At 34.5% G+C, this 19,228-nt stretch overlaps 2 protein-coding genes across 2 annotated transcripts in view; one reads left to right on the plus strand and one right to left on the minus strand.

Annotated features, from left to right (window-relative positions):
* Window positions 1–2,099, plus strand: part of extl3 (exostosin-like glycosyltransferase 3) — a 30,025-nt gene extending 27,926 nt beyond the window's left edge. Inside the window, exon 6 of the mRNA XM_059512072.1 lies at window positions 1,183–2,099. Coding sequence (XP_059368055.1) covers window positions 1,183–1,392 — 210 coding nt within the window. The 3' untranslated portion in view covers window positions 1,393–2,099. The remainder of the gene's footprint in view (window positions 1–1,182) is intronic.
* A 3,777-nt stretch (window positions 2,100–5,876) lies between these two features.
* ints9 (integrator complex subunit 9) lies at window positions 5,877–18,641 on the minus strand. Its single transcript, XM_059512075.1, has 17 exons — window positions 18,506–18,641; window positions 18,051–18,178; window positions 17,442–17,502; window positions 17,297–17,359; window positions 17,073–17,212; window positions 16,696–16,782; window positions 15,686–15,806; window positions 15,465–15,599; window positions 14,246–14,357; window positions 13,989–14,169; window positions 12,555–12,615; window positions 12,301–12,472; window positions 11,616–11,740; window positions 11,374–11,541; window positions 9,685–9,783; window positions 8,613–8,750; window positions 5,877–6,478 (listed from the first exon to the last, which is right to left on the minus strand). Exons 1-17 carry the CDS (start codon window positions 18,512–18,514, stop codon window positions 6,302–6,304), a joined length of 1,977 nt encoding a protein of 658 aa, XP_059368058.1. The 5' UTR covers window positions 18,515–18,641; the 3' UTR covers window positions 5,877–6,301.
* Between the last annotated feature and the right edge of the window lie 587 nt (window positions 18,642–19,228).

Raw genomic sequence — 19,228 nt, forward strand, 5'->3', positions numbered from 1 at the left:
CTCTCTCTCTCTCTCTCTCTCTCTCTCTCTCTCTCTCTCTCTCTCCCCCCCTCTCTCTCCCCCCCTCTCGCGCGCGCGCGCTCTGTCTTGCTCTTTCTTATATATATATATATATATATATATAAATTAAGAAAATTAAGTTTATTTTCAACAGTATTAGGATTTTTTTTTTTTTTAGGCATTCAGTTTTCCCCCCTTTTTTTTTTTTTTAAATCTAATATTATTATATATTAAGTTGTGTTTATAAATCACAGTAATTTTTTGCTGCCAAAATTGCTGTAACAACAATTGGAATCTAATAAAAAATCATCACGGAGAATGATAAAAAAAAAAGAAAAATCAAATTCTATGGGAAAGTTCTGGAATTGTCTTTTAAAATGTCTAAATACATATATATATATATAATATATATATATATATATATTTATATATATTTATATATATTTTTTGTGCCCAAATATATCTATCTTTTTAGTTTTATTTGGGGTGTAATAAGACCTGGACATTCTCCTGTTATTATTTTGCGACCACAATTTTGTGGTTATTGTGCACTATAAAAGAAATGAAATGTCTAGTAAGTGTCCAGAGAACACTCTTCTTCCAGTCATACTCATGTATGTTACAATAAATTGATTCCAGTGGGATTATTTAATAGGATTTCAGTAAGCTTTAAAAAGCCTTTTATGTTCTGAAGTCCATTGACTGAAGCATCGGGACAGCCATGAATTAAAAGTGTAAAGAAATTTGATAGATTTTCTCTGCCATTATTACACACACGCTTCTCTCTCCGTCTGATGCCGTCCCGGCGGATTAAACAAATCAATTACATTTGTTTTGGTGTCATGAAGAGGCCGACCAGATTGCAATATGAGGACAGACTACACAAATGAAAAAGATGATATTGTGTTATGAAGTTAATAAGTCTGTCATCTTTAGATGGAGGGATTGATTTATAGGAATAATTCACTCAGAATTGAAAGTCAGTTACTCAACCTCATGTTGTTTTAAACCTGTATTGCTATCTGAAGAAAGCTTAAAAAAGGGCAAAAGCACCATTAAAAGTAGTTCAAACAAATGTATGCCCTACATTCCCAGACTTCTCAAGTTGTTTGATAGATTGTGTGAGGAACTGACTGAAATTGAAGTCATAAATCTCATTTTTCATGACGTTCCTCCTCTCAGGTGACGTCACGTTGGACCTTCCGCTGTCCCGGCTGTCCGCAGGCTCTTTCGCACGATGATTCGCACTTCCACGAGCGCCACAAGTGCATCAACTTCTTCGTAAAAGTCTACGGATACATGCCCCTGTTATACACTCAGTTCAGAGTGGACTCGGTACTCTTCAAGACGCGGTTGCCCCACGACAAGACGAAGTGTTTTAAATTCATTTAGCGGATCTGGGAACTGAAAAGCACAGACAGAAGCACGGACGCAAGACGGTCTCACTCTGGGAACGTGAAGGGAATTAAAGCTTCTTGTAAATATCAGAGAAATTTTCTTTGAACTTGTCTTCCTAGAAGTCAAGGGAGAACAATTTACCTTCAAGCGTTTTTAACGTTGTGTGTGATTCATCAGCAACCACTACAGGCTTTATTTGCACCTCTTTTCACGGGATGTCTGGGACAGGGACACGTCAATGGACCTCAAATTGCATTTTGATCATGCTGTACTGACAGAACAAACTGAGTTATGGACCGACGGAGGCTGTTTTTGGATGACACATCTGAGAATTACAGGAAAGTCAAAGTGTCTAAATGATTCGTGTTATTTTTACTTTGCATTTACTCGTTTGAAACGCACTGATGGTCATGTTCTGTTTTGTTTTGAACTCGTGTGTGTGCTTTTGTGAATGGCTGAGTGTTGTTCTGTTGGTTGATGCTGACTAAGCGTCATTAACCCCCGTCAAATATTTGTTGATCATCAGTAAGAATAGCACAAAATATCAAACATAACTGCATAGGAATAGCACCAAATCAAGATGTTACACATTCTCTTGTCTGTCACAGTCATACAAGAAAACAAAATGACTGTATTTAACATGTTAAGTACATTTGTGGAATAACAGATCTATCCTGATGCCTTTTGATGGATTATCACGACTTGTGTTTCATTTTAATGAGGTTGAATTATTTCAGAAGTGAAAATCGCAAAGGAATATCCAGGTCATATTTAATCATATATGTTTTACATAAAGAAAAGCCTTTTTTTGTTAAATGTTTGTTTCATGAATTACAGCACCCGAATTCTCATTTTGTAATGCAAATATTTGACTTTTTCTAATGCAAAATATTGTTTTTCAATCAAATTAAATGTCTAGGATAAGGTTAAGGTTAAGATGTGGTTAAGCACATTTCTATCAGTTCTCATTACCCAAAAAAGGTCAGTAATGCAGATTATTTCAGTGTAACAAATATTAATATGACTTATTTAAATGTATACATTTTTAATATTTTATTTTTGCAAAATGGTGATGACAATGAGTTTATTTGATTGCTTTATTGTCATGAAAATGTCAAAATTTGGTCCTAAAATAATTTATCATCGTTTTTCTTTGTGTATAATATTATTTCTTCATTTTGGTCAAATATGACCTGGACATGTTCTTGACAATTTCATGTGTGAATGTGTTTGTGCGTTTCTATGAAACGTGTGTCTACAAATGGCAAGCATGGTTTCCGGTTGTGAGGAAGGAAAACTGACGGGAAGCGCAGTAGTTCCTCTTTGCTCTGTAAATGGTACGTGTCTCTTTTCTGTGCCAGGATGTTACCTGGGGCTCCTTCTGCCGAGCTGATTTCACCCTTCAGTTGACAAATTTGAGATGCCTTTGAGAACGCTGAGCTTGACTGTTTCTGTCTGTTGGTTAATTCATGATGGCTGTCCTGGCATGTTTACATTTACATTTATTTACATTTATTCATTTAGCTGATGCTTTTATCCGAAGGGACTTGAAATTGGGGAATACATCAAGCGATTCATCTTAAAGAGGCAAATAGACAAAGGAAGTACTCGTCATACCAAGTTTCAAGCATTGTTAAAATAAGTACAAGCTAGACAGAGAAAGAAGAAAGAGAAAAATATTTTTCAGATAGTGTAGAAAGAGGTGAGTTTTCAGCTTTCGCTTGAAAAATGTCAGGGATGCATCATTCCGGATAGGGGTTGGAAGATCATTCCACCAGCCAGGAACGGTAAACAAAAATGTTCTGGAAAGTGATTTTTTTTATCTCTTTGTGATAGTGATACGAGTCATCGCTCACTAGTGGATCTCAGACTTCTGGAGGGAATGTAGATTCATAAGTGAGTGGGTGCTAAGTCTGTGGCTGTTCTATATAAAAGCATCAGTGTCTTAAACTTGATGCGAGCTGTAACCAGCTGCCAGTGCAAGGAGATAAAGAGAAGTGTGACATGGGCTCATTTGAACTCGTTAAAGACCAGTCGTGTCACTGCATTCTGAATCATTTGTAAAGGTTTGACTGTGCATGATGGAAGTCCAGCCGGAAGAGCATTGCAGTAGTTCAGCCTAGAAATGACAAGGGCCTGGACAAGAAGTGGTGCAGCATGCTCTGTTAGAAAGGGTCCGATCTTTCTGATGTTGTGCAATGGATACCTGCAAGATCTTGCAGTTTTTGCAATGTGGTCTTAGCTGACTTAGAAAGTTAGCTGGTCACTTGATGGTGTAATTGTTGATGAACCTAACTGAAAGGGTATAGTCATGCTGTAGATTTTGAGTGGCACAAAAAAACAAGAAGCTCAGTCTGTGAAGTTTGAGCTGTTGGTGATACCGAGATGTCCGCCACTTAGCCTTAGATCTGTGCAGCTACCGTTGGATCATCTGCTTGACATGAAAGCTAGAGCTGTGTGTCATCAGCATAGCAATGGTAGGAGAAAACATGTGCCTGTATGATGGGTCCCAGAGATGTAGTGTGTATGGAGAAGAGGAGGAGTCCAAGAACTGATCCCTGAGGAACCCCAGTGACCAGTTGATGTGCTCTGGATACCTTCCAACCTCAGGCCACCCTGAAAGACCTATCAGCGAGAGAGGATTCAAACCAGTGAAGTGAGATCCCTGTGATGTCCAGTGATGAGAGGGTGGACTGGAGGATCTGAAGATTCAAAAGCAGCAGATAGATCTAGCATAAAAATAAACAAAACTCATCCTTGACAGGTACATTCAGGAAAATAACTCTGCAATTGTAAAAAAAAAAAATGTGGCTCTGTTCCCCCTTAGAATAGGAATTTTATTTTTTTTGTAACATGCCCATGTTTTGTATTGTGTATGAATCTGTTGAACAGGCTTTAATGTTTTATTATGTTGTAATTATTGTGAAGGCCATATGGCCTTTGGGATTGGACAAGAACTGACAATATAAACTATTGGTAGTAAAGTGTTGAATGCCAGCAAACATTATAACTGACAACTTCAACCACACTAATAAACCAGCCAGTGTCATCATCTCTTTTCTTATGGTGAAGATCTTAATCAGTGGGTTTGAACTGAATGATTCACAGAATGAGTTGTGTCATTGCTTCATCATATGAAATTTTGCAGTAGATTTTATTGTGTTTGTTAATTGAGGAACAGGATCAGGAAATTGCTGGATTAAAAAAAACTGGATTAATACTAACAACTCTGACATTAAAATGGTGACATTAAAACTAAAACTGGAAAAAAAAAAAACTTTAAGATTTTTTTCCAGCAACCTTTTATTCCATTTGAATTTAATTTAACTTGATGTAATAAACTTAAAACTGAAATAAAAATTTATATTTATGTATATATATAGAGAGAGAGCGAGATCATGTGTGTATATTCATGTATAAACATAAGCATAAAAATGTCAAAACAAAAAATTACTGTAATTAAAATGAAGACAAAATATAACAATGAAGGGACTAAAGATGTAAAATAGCCTTTGGCTGATTCTGTTACATTCAAAGAAATGTTTTATTAATGTACAATGTCCCTGTTAGCTAAACAAATAAAATGACTAAGACTCAATTATACTAAAAACTAGTTATCTGAATCTGTGGTTTATATTAATTTATCTCTAAATATTATTACAGTATATGATAAGTATTTGTAATCATTATTTAGTATTTTTTTATTTGATATTTTAGATCCGATGTAATGTCGGACAGTACTACTTTTCACCCAGAAAGTAGACGAGAGGGTCTAAATCCATAAATTATACTACTCAACAGTCAAAATAAATGAGAGGTGTTGTGAAAATACAGTATTCCTAAGTTAAAACAGTAGGCCATGTGCTTGATTTTTGTTTCTTTTTAAGCAAACTTGCATGAGAAAAACACTGAAAGATGTCTGCACAGCTCCAATTTACCTGACTTCACCAATAACAAAAATCACCACAAACCATAAAATCACTAATAATTGATCCCACACAAGCACTGACTGGAGAATACTTCTACTAATGACTGACCGGAATAACTACAGTATGTGTGTCCAGACGAGGGCTTTCAAAGCACTCCTAATGGTAACACATGCAGCTGGATGTTGTGTAAGGTGTGTGTTTACAGCACACATGATATCAGATATCAGAGATTGTGTTACAGCAGTGTTTCCAAACTCCTCTCAAACCACCAAGTCCTGGGCTGGATCACATTCTAAATGTAAAAAAACTAGGTTGAGGTTCATATTCATCGTCTTGAATTCGGACACTGAAGTCACTTATTAATATCTGAACGTCATTACATTAGATTACAGTACATCTGCAGGACTTTTCTCTTCACTGTCGTCACTTTCCTTCATCATGTTTGATGTCTCGCCGTCTTTAAATCAGCTGTTGTTTCCTTGATTATTAACGAATTTCTCAAATCACTCAGCAGTGATAGTTTGTTAAATGTAACAAAATTGCAGAGGCATCTGTGAACAGCCGATTTAATTCATAGAAAATCCCACAAGTTATAGAAATGAAAGCTGCTTTTAAAAACTCAGCTCTAATACTGCTGAAACAATCCAGAAACAAACCACAGCAAAAAGCTGAATTTCTGAAGTCGTCGTTAGTCGTGACTTTGAAATGACATTTGCACATATGCAAGTCGAGTAGGACGTGTTGCATCTCATAACTTAATGCAAGTTGGAATAGGATGATTTTGATTTCAGGATGACTTTTAAATTGAGAAAGAAAAAAAACAGGATTAAGCAAATACAGAAAGAAAGTTCTATTGTATAAAACACATCATCCAAATGTCAACTAAACCGTAAGAAAAAGTGTTTAGAGCGCCTCTAAACCAGTTCATCAGTAGTTCTGGATGCAGTTTTATTCCACACACAGAGGGTCAGAGGTCACAGTTTCTGCAGGAAGCGCAGCACCAGGTCTCTGAGCGCCGTCCGCAGCGGCTCGTTGTTGTCACAGATGATGTGTGTGGCATCTTCCTCCAGCTGGATGAGCACGTCCTCCGTCTGCAGGTGAAGAATGTGTCCGTCTGCCGTCTCCTCCACCTTCACCTCCGTGATGCCGTTCTGCACCAGACAGATGAACACAGTTCTGCTGTCAATATCATGCATTTCAAACATGTAATGTTGCATGAGTTGTTTTGACTTTTTATTTTTGTTTTAATATAAGGCAGTACATCTTTGTTATTGTTAACTATATTTGGTAATTAGAATAAAGCTGAAATAAACTAAATATATAAAAATTCAATGAAAAACTTATTAGAATGTTTAAGTGTGTATACACACACACGATACAACATAATATCATTGGGATACAATTAGTTTTTTTTTTAGTTTCATACTAACAAAAATTTTAATTTTAGTTATTTTAGTAAGAATAAATGAAAAATGTTTTGTTTCAGTTAAAAGTTTACTTTAAGTAACTGCTTTGAACTTCCCATCACAGTTATTATTGACAATTCTCATGATTACAATTTTCTCATTATTTTCTTTGTGCAGTTAATGACTTTATGTGGTCTTGTGAGCACAGAGAGCTGTAAGTGAGGTTTATTACTCCAAGTTCATCTGGGGATTGATTGGTTTTAACTGGCTCATCGGTGTTTATTTGTTAAAGAGTGAGTCTCACTCGACGGTTAATGCTGGAGATCTGGGACGCTTTACTGCGGTCAAACCGACAGGCTCTCAGCGGGACACAGATGAGATCATCACACACACACACACACAGCAGCTCTCCAGTCCATTCCCACTTACACCACGCTATTATTAGTGTAAAATCTGAATTCGGTTTTGTGTTTTGTTGAAATGTGATTGCTAAGGTCTTGTGAGTGGTTGCCAGTGTGTTGTTCTGTGGTTGCTAGGGTGTTGAGGATGGTTGCTAGGAGATTGCTTAGGTGTCTTGAGTTTTTGTTACATTGCTATGCAGTTGCTAGGCCATTGTTATAATGACATTTCGCCTGTTGCTAAGGTGGTTTGTGTTGTTTTGGCAACTAATTGAAAATAATTTGAAGTGCTAGAATTAAAGTATAAGCGATTAAAATTGAATTAAAGCAAAAAAAAAAAAAAATTATATATACATATATATATATATATATATATACATAGAGAGAGAGAGAGAGAGAGAGAGAGATTTACATTAAAAAATGTTTTTATAAAAGCAAATAAAATTACTACAACCCAAACTAAGATGATTATGAAAATAGAAAATATAAAAATAAAAGCCAACTTAAGATATGAATACATATAAGAATTATATGTAATACTAAAATAATTGTAACAAATTATATATAATAAAAAAAAATTTATATTATGCACCAATCTAGTATTTTACAAGGCATTAATATATATATATATAAAACATTGACAAAAGCAAATTACCAAATAAAATGACTAAAACCTAAACTACAATAAAAATGAAAACTAAAAATATTTAAATAAAGTCAATTCAAAATATGCACAAGTAATATAGTTGTATATAACAAAAAAAAGTAAATTATGCACTCATGTTTAATCATGTTTTAAATGTTGAAATAACAAGCTCATGTAATAAAATGGCTATTAATTTTGATGAATTAAACTATAGCACCAAAAAGTTTTGGGAACTCGGTTCATAAATGCAAAAAAGGGCACCTTGATTGTTGTAGAATTGTCAAATAAATGAAGTTCAGTCTGAGAAATTGATACCTGATCAAATGATTCCAAACACTTCAAGTTTCCTGCTAATAATCCGGCAGTATCTGCATCATCAGCACTAAAGCAGCACTCCTCCGAGAAACTCACAAAGTCACCTTCAGCAGGATCACCTTCCTTTACAACCATTAGAGAAATTCATTTAGCTTCCAGATTAATTAGCGCCTAATCGATGTTCGGGACGCCTGCAGAAGCGCTGCCAGAATCTGCCGTTTGGGATCCAAAGCCGTTTCCCTGCATGCTAATGGCACTCGCTGGATTTCTCTCACCTCATCCTGCTTTTCATTTAGTTTGTGAACATTGTGTTTTCTGCCTCCAGCGGGACACTCTAGCTGCAGACCTCTGTGTCAGTGGGTGATTTGGGTCGAGTTACCTCTGTCAGGTGTGTGCCCCGGGACACTGCGAGTCATTCGTCAAACTCCTGTCCCGGCTTGACTTTCACCTACAGGCGCTTTGAGCCCTGTGTAACAGAGCCAGCTGACTGATCAGGGCGCAGACGGAGTGTGTGTTGTACCTTGTGAAGCATGGCCAGGAAAGGCTCCAGAGGAATCGCTCCGCTCAACAGAGGTTTGGGGTTCAGGGCCTCCGGGGGCTCCTCAGTCACCCTCTTCCTCTTCTTACTGGGCGGCACTGGAGTGGGCTTGGGCGCCGGCTACAAACACACACACACACACATAAATAAGAGCTTAAACAAATATTCATTCTTAGGCCCGAGACACAAATATGTAAATTCAAATGATTCTAGTTACACAGATGAATGATATGTTTTTCACCTTCTTAAACACATTTTATTCATTTTTATTTTCTCTCAATTCCCCTTCTTATGCAAGTGATGAAACTTGAGAGCAGTGAGCCAAAATAAAGTGAAAAGCCTTGCTTTTTTGGGGGGGATTAAAAAATTATAAAAAATTATAAATTTTTATTAATTAATTTATTATTTTTTTATTTTATTTTTTTTGCATTTTATTACATATTAATTTTTGAATTTTACTCAAAAAATTATGTAAAAAATATTTAAGATTATTATTATTTAATATGTTTGTTCTTTGTTACTTGCAATACTCACATGAAAAATAAAATATTGTGGGTTTTGTTTGAATTAAAAAATATATATATTAAAAAAAGTGCATTCATTTATATTCAATTTATATTTTTTATTTTATTATAATTAAAATTTAGAATTTTACTATAAAAATATATTTAATACTATTATTATTATTCAATACTTTTGTTTTTTGTTATTTACAATACTCACATGAAACTTTATTTTTATCATGGTTGTGAAAAAAAACCCTTGCTTTTTTCAAAATAAACTTTTTGTTTAGAATATAAAACTATGCTAATAAAATGGCATGTATGTATATAAAGCTATTTACATATATGTAAAAATAAAACAGAAATAAACTATTTAAAACTGTATAAAAAAATAGCATTTTAACCAACAGCATGGTTTGTAAACTAGTTAACTAACCATGCTGTTGGTTATAAAAACGCTTCAGACAATGTTGAGGAACGTGTAGGCTCAGGTTTCTCAGTCTCAAGTTATAGTCTCACTGAACACATGCGGTGTTCACACACTCACTGACCTGCAGAACGTGCTTGTTGTCCTTGGACTGCAGAACCGCAGACACTGTAGCGACAGAGACGCCTGCTTTAATCTCTGACGGCACCAGAGACCTGGCCAGCTGGACGTGAAGCAGGAGAAAACAAAACTGAGATATTAACTGATAGAGCTCCTTCATTCCTGATATGATTTTAAAGCATACAGATAATCAATACACAAAACTAACAAATACATATTTTAAAGCTTTTTGACCATTGATATAATTAACAAAAACTAAAACTATTTGAATGTATTTTTGTTAATTAAAAAAAAAAAAACTGAAATAAAACTAAAATATTAGATGAACACCATCTAAGTATTTAACATACTAAAATTACTGAACTGAAATAAATCTAAAACTGAACTGACATGAAATTAAATTTATTTGTGAAATGGGTGTATAAAAACTGATTAAATGACAAAAGCAGAAATAAAAGCCAATTCAAATAACATTAAACATTATAACCGTAAATAAAGAATATAGCAATGTTTTTGAAATGATAAATATAAAATATATATTTTTTATATTAGGTTAAAAAATTCGAAACTGAATGAAAATTAGAAATGTTACATTGGCAACTAACTAAACTAAGTATAGGTTAAAATACTAAAATTACTTACTGACTTTAAATTATTTACTATATATATATATATACACATACAGACATACATACTAAAACAGAAATAAACTATTTATAAATGTAAAAATGTAACTTAAACTGAACAAAAAATCTAAAACTATCAGTTAATTCAATATTTGAATATTAGGTATTAAAGCATGGTTAAAAATAGAATAAAATAAAAATAAAAATGGGTATCAATTTCGATTCGATTCTTGATTTTTTTCTTTTATATTTCTTTTATTACATTCAGTGAATATAGTTTTTATACAAATGCTATTGAAATAAAGAAAAAAAATCTAATGAAAAACCTTTTTTGGCAATGAAAATATTTCACAACAGAGGTTTACTGTTAAAATTAAAAAGAAGACAAATGTGTTATTATTCCTTTAAAAAAAAAAAATATATATATATATATATATATATATTAATATGTATTAGTAGTAATACATCTGCTAAACAGTAATATATTTTTGACAGTTTCTTCACGTTTAAAATAAACTTTTGCTGTGAGGAACTTGCAGCCGCTGTGTATGTAATATGACGGTGGTTTTGTCAAATTAAACAATAAAATGCTAATGAAGTGACTCTCAGAGCAGCTGGGGATCAAATTTGTCTAATGATATCATCATAGTGAGACGACAGAGGCTGAAAACACAGCGAGTGTCTTCCATTCCACATTCATTCATTCATTCATTCAGGAAATGATGGTGCCTTTACGTGTGATGTGTGTTATTACTACAGCATTTCACCGGAGTATTACAAATCACGCTTTGTTCTTGTCAACAGTATCTCGCCCATGATGAGCACTGAATGAGTGACCGTTTCTGTTGTGACATTGTACAAGGTAAACAAGAGGGTGACCTCTAGTGGAGAAGACTCACATTAATCAGATCTTCTTTTAAATGTTTGCTGAAATCGGAAAAGATCGAGGTTTAAGAATCGCTATCAAATCGACGTCGTTTGAACAAACGATAAATCAAAAACTCTGTTTTTTGTCCCAGCCCTAGTTAAAAGCAGTCAGTCAGTCAGTCAGTGTGTGGTGTAGAGACCTCAGGCAGCAGGTGGATGCGCTCGTAGCGGCGTCTGAAGGGGAGGCCCAGGACGGAGCAGCGGCGGTAGGCCATGGGTGGAGGCTGCAGCTCCAGCATCAGGTCCGAGCGGTGAGGCTGAGCCGGAGGAGGCTGTGTGTACGGCTCCGGACACACCACGTGAAGAGGCTGATGGGACAGCACAACACACATTCAGTCATTCCACGTGACACACTGAGGACATCCCACCTCCCGGACCGTACCTGGATGTCCTTCAGGAGTTTGGACACCTGGTGGAAGTTGAGGCGCGTGTCTATGGGGCAGTAAACACACTTCATGGCCAGCGGCTGATACGGAGCCAGAGCGTCCAGGTAAGAGAAGTCCGGCTCTAGGGGTTAGAGGTCAAAGGGTTTCAGAACTATCATTTACATCATCCACATATCATTTCCATCGGGGACTTGATGCATCATTGTGAAAAACATTAGTTTGTAGAATATAAGAAATACTGAGTCAATCTGTGCAAAACAATTGTCATGATCCTATAAATAGTGTCATGCAAACTATTTTAATATATTTACTTTTTTCGGGGTGAATGTTGCTCATTAATCTTCTGCTCACCGACGCTGCATTTATTTGATTGAAATACAGTAAAAACTGAAAAATGGTGAAATATATTAAAATTTTAAATAACTAGTTTTCTATGTGAATATATTGTAAAATGTAATTTATTCCTGTGATGCGCAGCTGTATTTTCTGTGTCACATGATCTTCAGAAATCATTCTGATGTTCCGATTTGCTGCTCAAGAAACATTTCTGGTTATCAATGTTGTGATGAAACATTTTCAGGATTCTTTACCTAAACAGAAAACTCAAAAGAAGAGCAATGGTTTGAAACATTACGGGTGTGTTTACTGTCAGTCAGAGGTGTATGTTTAGTGATGTCTCACCGGTGAAGATGATGGTGTTGAGGCTGGATTTGCCCCACAGCTCCATGAAGTGCACCACATCCCCGAAGCGCAGGGACGGGTGACCGGTGAACACCACACACGGCTGCCTGAACTCACTGCTGAAGTCTCCGTGAATGCTGGGGTAGTGCTTGAGTTTATTAGTCTGAATCAGCTGCAGAAGGCAAACACATGACAGTCAGTGAAGGACAGACGGCTTCTGATGCTCTGATGATCTCGCCGTGTTTGGTTTGTACCTCTGCGTGAGGAAAAGGCGGCTCAGGCAGATAGACCTTAGACTGCTTGTTCTGACACAACCTTCAACACAAACACACAAAACAGCCAGAGAATGAGCTACTACTGAGCAGTTAATGAACAATTCTCATCTTAACCATAGTATCTGCCAGCATACTATCAAACCAGTGAACTTCAGTGATGCTTCCAGTGACTATGATAAAAACTAACTTTGAAAGAAATATATGGAGTGGTGTGTGTCTATATATAGAGAGAGAGAGAGAGAGAGAGAGAGAGAGAGTCATTTAATATTTAATTATATTATATTACATTACAGATGTCTTTAATAAGATAAAGCCCATAATATAAAGCATATGAAATGGGATTTTTTTTTAAATTAATTTTAAATTATTATTTTATATATTACAGATGTTTTCAACAAAACAAAATCCACAATATATAGTTGACGAACTAGAAAAACATTATTTGATTTTATTCATTAATATTCAATTACTCTATTACATTTGAATTGTACATATTAAAAAAGTCGTTAATAAAAATCCCTACAATATCTAGCTGATGAACAAAATATTAGATATAATTTTATTTTATTATTGAAAGAATAACTATATATTGTAATTTGATATATTACAGATGTCTTTATTAATAAAACCCACAATATCTAGCTGATGAACAAGAAAAAATTATTCATTAATTTTAATAATAATTCATTATTTAAATTTAATATTATATCATATTACAGATGTTTTTGATTAAACAAACCCCACAATATCTAACTGATAAACAAGTCAAATTTTTTTTTTTATTACATACTATTATATTCTATTCTATTATATTATATTACAGATGTATTTAATAAGACAAACCCCGCAATATCTAGTCATAACAAGACAAAATATAAATATTATATATTATATTATTTATATTATACTATACTATATTCTATTCTTTTATATTCTATTATATTCTATTATTATATTACAGATGTATTTAATAAGACAAACCCTGCAATATCTAGTCTTAACAAGACAAAATATACATATTAAATATTATATATAATATAAATATTAAAAGTATTTTATCACTATATTATATTTATTATATATTACAGATGTATTTAATAAGAAAAAAACTCAAAATATCTAAAAGCTCTACATTTTCCAGGACTTGTTTATGGTTTTCTATGACCATGGGGACCATGTACCAACAAACTTTATGAACATTTCTCATGATTTATGAAGGCATTATAATGGACTGAATTTGATTTATTGCAAGGACAGTGGTGACTGAAACTGTGACCAACAGCTTTCCTAAAATAATAACTGTAGCATCTCTAGTATTTTGGCAGAAGCCACGATTCCCATGGTACTTTTTAGTGAGATTCTGTCTCTTCTTTTTAAACCAAGCACATTTCTGGAAGCGGTTTGCGATCGTACCATTCAGCGAAGATCTGCGAGAACTCCAGCGAGCTGTTGGCCACGGGGGAGATGAAGTAGAACGGGGTGCTGCCCAGGTTAGCCGAGTCCATGAACTGATACAGACACTCCAGCAGGTCGTAGATGACCCCCGACGAATAACACGGGACCAGCACGTTCCCTCCGGCACGGATCGTCATGGCTGAGGAGAGAGAGAGAGAACACAGAGTCAGACGCGCTCGTACATCATGGATCAGGCTGCACGGGGTCACACTCACCCAGGTTGCTGCAGAATTCTCCCAGCATGCCGTCTGGGTTGGCGGTGGGGATCTGGGTCAGGCCTGTCAGGATGAGCACGTCGCTGTTCTTCAGAGAGCTCTGCTCCATGGGCTGCACAGAGAGAAACTGATGTCTGATACCAGAGGTGAAAGCCTCCAGAGAGAAGATCCACACAGCTCACAGTCACATCTCATCTAATGTATTCTAGAATTTTCAGCTTTATTTCATTTTCATTCAGTACCATTAAGAGACTAAACTCATATCAACTGATATCAATGAAGTGTGATGTTATGTTAGAAATATTACACATATTACTCAACCAGTGTTATTTATTTTGTATTATTTATATACTATTATGGTGTTTATTAATATTTTGAATCAGCTTTTTTTGTAATGTGATTTTGAATTTTATATTATTTTGAACTAGATTTTTTTTTTTCAGTTTTACCAGTTTCGTTATGTGCTTTTGGAATTTTTATGTTTTCTTTTTTTATGTAGCTTTAAATTATTTTAATTCTGTTTTAGTTCTAGTAATTTTAGCATTTAAACTTATTTCCTTTCAGTTAGTTGCCAAGGCAACATTTGTAATTTTTCTCATTTCAACATTTCTAAAATAGTCTAATTTATTTTTATAACGTGCTAGTCATTTTTTCTTATATATATATATATTGTATATAGCTTTAATTTAATTTAGTTTTAGTAGTTTAAGTAATTTAACTTGAACTTCTTTCATTTTAATTCGTTTCCAGGCATTTCAATTTTTTTTGTTCACTTTTGTTAAGTGTAAGTTTTTCATCTAATATTATGATTTTTTTTTTTTTTTTAGCTTTATTCCCCTAAACAAAAATTATATTTAATGGTTTTAGTTATCAATAACAACACTCGACTCAATTTAAAATTCTTTTCAATGTTGCTATGCCCTGGGTAAATAAGTCCATTTTAAATTGAACTTTTTTAATAATACTTTCTGCTGTCAAATAAATGAATTTTTAAATATTAATGAATTTTTTATTTTTATTTGAAATAATATTCTATTATTTAATAGATTTTATGATTGTGAATTAATGAATAATCAGCATTTCTCTCAACTGGGATGATTTTTCTCATGATTTAAAGGATTGTGTTTTCTCCCAAGGATACGTGTGGTGCTGCGTCAGACACCACTGGAATGCTGCGATGTGTGTGTGTGTGTGTGTGTGTGTGTGTGTGTGGCGTCACCTGAGGGTGTGTGGTGAGCAGAGACGAGCCAGACACATAAGAGACTTTCTCATAATGCGACTGAATGATCCAGTTGGAGCTGCCCAGAGAATATCCCGAACTCAAGGGTGTGACCTGCACCGCTCCAAACAGCTCCTGGCAGACCGGGACACATTCAGCTAAGGAGTTCAGACGCAGTTATGCTTTTCAGTGTAGCCTGGAGAGTTGAAATGAGTCCTCACCACTTTCTGAGAGTATCCCACCAGCTGGACTTTACTGAGAGCAGAATTGACTTCCTGTACGCTGTAACACTTCCTCCAGCTCCAGACGTCCACCGCGTCCTTCAGAGGCCCCGGGAGCAACCTGAAACACACACACACACACACACACACACACACACACACACACACACACCTCTTAATATCCAAACATTCATTACATCATATATTATTAAATGTATTATTCCTATATAACAGATTTAATAATAATGTCTATCTATATTCTATATGTCTTTAAAAATAAAAAAAACCACAATATGCAAAATGCATATTTAATAACTTTAACATTTAATAACTTTATTTTTATTATTCAGTAACATTGAAAATTATTTACAAAATATTTAATTAATTTTATATCACTGATGTCCTTAATACAAAATCCATAATATATATCCGATACACAGGAAAATTTTTATTAATGAAATATAATTTTATCAGTTTTTATTTAATGTTTATTAAATATATTGTACACATTACTTTAATATGACAAAACCCAAAATAACTAGCGGATGAAATACAAATGATCTATTAAATATAATTTTATCAATTTTATTTCGATAATTTAACATTGAATTATTAATCCCACATTATTAACCCACAACATCTAGCAGTTTAACAACAAAAAATATGGTTTTGTTATTGTTATTTAACCTTGAAATATTAATCATTACTAATTATTACTATTTATTATTAATATTAAATAATACTATTATATTACTGTACATACTATAGGTGTCTTTAAGCACCCACAATATCTAGCTGATAACTACAAAAATATATATATTAAATACAATTTTATTTAGTTCACGTACAATTATGAATTTTATTATTAAATAAAAGACAAAACCACTCAATATCTAGCTGATGAACTACAAAAAATGAAATAGCAACCTAAAGCTGTCCACAGACAGTTTAATGGCCGTTCTCATTCATGCACCTCTGTCAGGTGTTTTTGGTCAGAGTGAGGTCAGTACCGCTGTATTTCTTTGTTCTTCCAGCAGGTCGCAGCTTGAGCCTTTGGTACTCTCTCCATGAACGTCACCAGCTCCTCCATGAGCAGCCTGAAGCAGACAACATCACATCAAGTGAGGAATTCAATGGCAAGTTTAGGGTCAGGTAACTTTTTAATGCTTTTAAAGTCTCTTCCGCTCACAAAGGCTACATTTATTTGTTCAAAAACACAGTAAGGCCGTAACCATAACCATGATATATCTTCAGGATTCTTTGATGAATAGAAAACTGAACAGCCTTTATATGAAACAGAACTCCTTTGTAACATTATAAATGTCTCTTGGAATAGACCGACTGCATCTCTGTTGAATATAAGTCTGAGTTTCTTTCAAAGAAGCACCTGCCGATCTGTAGCGTGGGTTCAGTGGCGTACACGGTCCCGGTGAAGCCCGTGTGTTCGGTGATGTACGGCAGAGCCATCATGCAGTGATAGTTGGAGATCAGGATCACGTCTATGGTGGAGAGGTCCAGCAGCTCTTTCTGAAAAAGTCATTTCTTTAACAAAACCCTTTCTGCTGCACAGATGGGACGGACGGTTTGTTTATGTAAAGAGCTGATATTTACTTCAGGGAGGCAAAATTCAGGCTGCGAGTCCACAAACACACGTCCTGAGCATTCCTTCAACTCCTACAACACACACACATACAGAAATATATTTCGGAGAGTATATAGAGCACTGGGATAATTTCGGTGTCAGACAAATACTCACCTTTTCCAGGTTTATGGCTCCATCTTTGGAAACCCATCCTGGGAGTTTGGATAATCTTGGACTGTAAAGCAGCACAACAAAAAAAATTTTTTTTTTTTTATTCAAAATTTAACTGAAAAACACAACCACCTTAGCTCGAACTAACATGTTCATGAGATATCTCATTGCTTTAGTCCACTGTGTGTCGCTTAATTGCTTAAACCCTAGTACACAGTCATCATATAACATAAAAAAAAATTAGGATGGTTGTTATTTTCATTTTTTTAATAATTGTTCAGTAAAATAAAATATTAAGTGCATCTAATCCTAATACCGAACATTTTAATAAAAAAGGTTAATGCATGTAAAATCTAGTAAAAATAATATTTTCCTAATGTAATATTTAACCATTCATTTTATTTAAATACAGTACTATAACAGTTTAAAGTAGCAAACAATTACTTTACTGATTCTCCTTTAAAATCAGTCTTGCAGTAATGAACATAAAACACTGGTAAAGAAATGCACGTCTATTAAAAAACCTAAACACTATACAGTAAAGTAGATTCAGATTACAAAATGCATGCAGAAAATACTCCAATACTTCCAGAGCACGAGATCAAAGCTGACCTGTGCACGAGAGGAAGAGGCAGGAAGTACAGAGCTGCTGTTGTGTCCAGCCCACAGTCCAGCATGATGGTGGTGGACTTAAACTTGAGCACATTACAGGGCAGAGTGGGGTGACCTGAGAGACAGTACTGAACACACACACACAGAGAGAGAGAGAGAGAGAGAGAGAGAGACACACACACACACACACACACACACACACACACACACACACACACACACACACACACATATATATATATAGAGAGAGAGAGAGAGAGAGAGAGAGAGAGAGAGAGAGAGAGAGAGAGAGAGAGAGAGAGAGAGAGAGAGAGAGAGAGAGAGAGAGAGAGAGAGAGAGAGAGAGAGAGAGAGATTACTACAGGAGACGCGATATTACTGTCCCTGTGGCTGATTCAATTCAAAACAAAGCTTATCGTATTTACGCAGACCAGAGTCCACGCTCATATACGCACCAGTTTCATGTCTGCTCTTCAGAAACTGAACTGATTTCCTAGCTTTCCTGTTTTCTGTGATGCTACAACTCGTAACTGATGTCTTTTCTCTTCGGTATGTCTGTGAGTGTCATTCAGCTCAATACCGACGCGCGTCTGCCCCCTAGCGGTCGGGCGACTGCGTAAAACTGGATTTATTTATTTTGAAAATATATTATTTATTTTAGAAAATAAAAAGAGAGTTGTTTGGCTTTGTAAGATAAATAAATAAAATACAGAATATTACGGCATTACAAGTAAAATAAATAAATGTAAAAAACATTAAAAACACGCTATTACCAATGTTCATGCCCTAATTTATTGACTCAATTGTTTGTTTGAAGATTAATGTTTTGCAAGATAAATAAATAAATAAAATAAAGAATATTACGGCATTACAAGTAAAATAAATAAATTTAAAAAACGTAAAAAAAACCCCGCTATTACTAATGTTCATGCCATTTATTTATTGATTCAATTATTTGTTTAAAGAAATGTTGTTATTTATATATTGGTATTGTATCATATAATATATTTCAATATTATACATTGTATGTATTAATATAAAATACTTATGTAATATATTTTTGTATATATTCCAATATATTGTGCTTAATTGTATCTGTTTTTAAAAAAAAATCAGAATTGCACCTTTATTTCTTTGTTTATTTAGCGCATTTACTTTTTTTTATTAATTATATATAT

Source organism: Carassius carassius, chromosome 27, assembly GCF_963082965.1.
Source record: "Carassius carassius chromosome 27, fCarCar2.1, whole genome shotgun sequence".
NCBI lineage: Eukaryota > Metazoa > Chordata > Actinopteri > Cypriniformes > Cyprinidae > Carassius > Carassius carassius.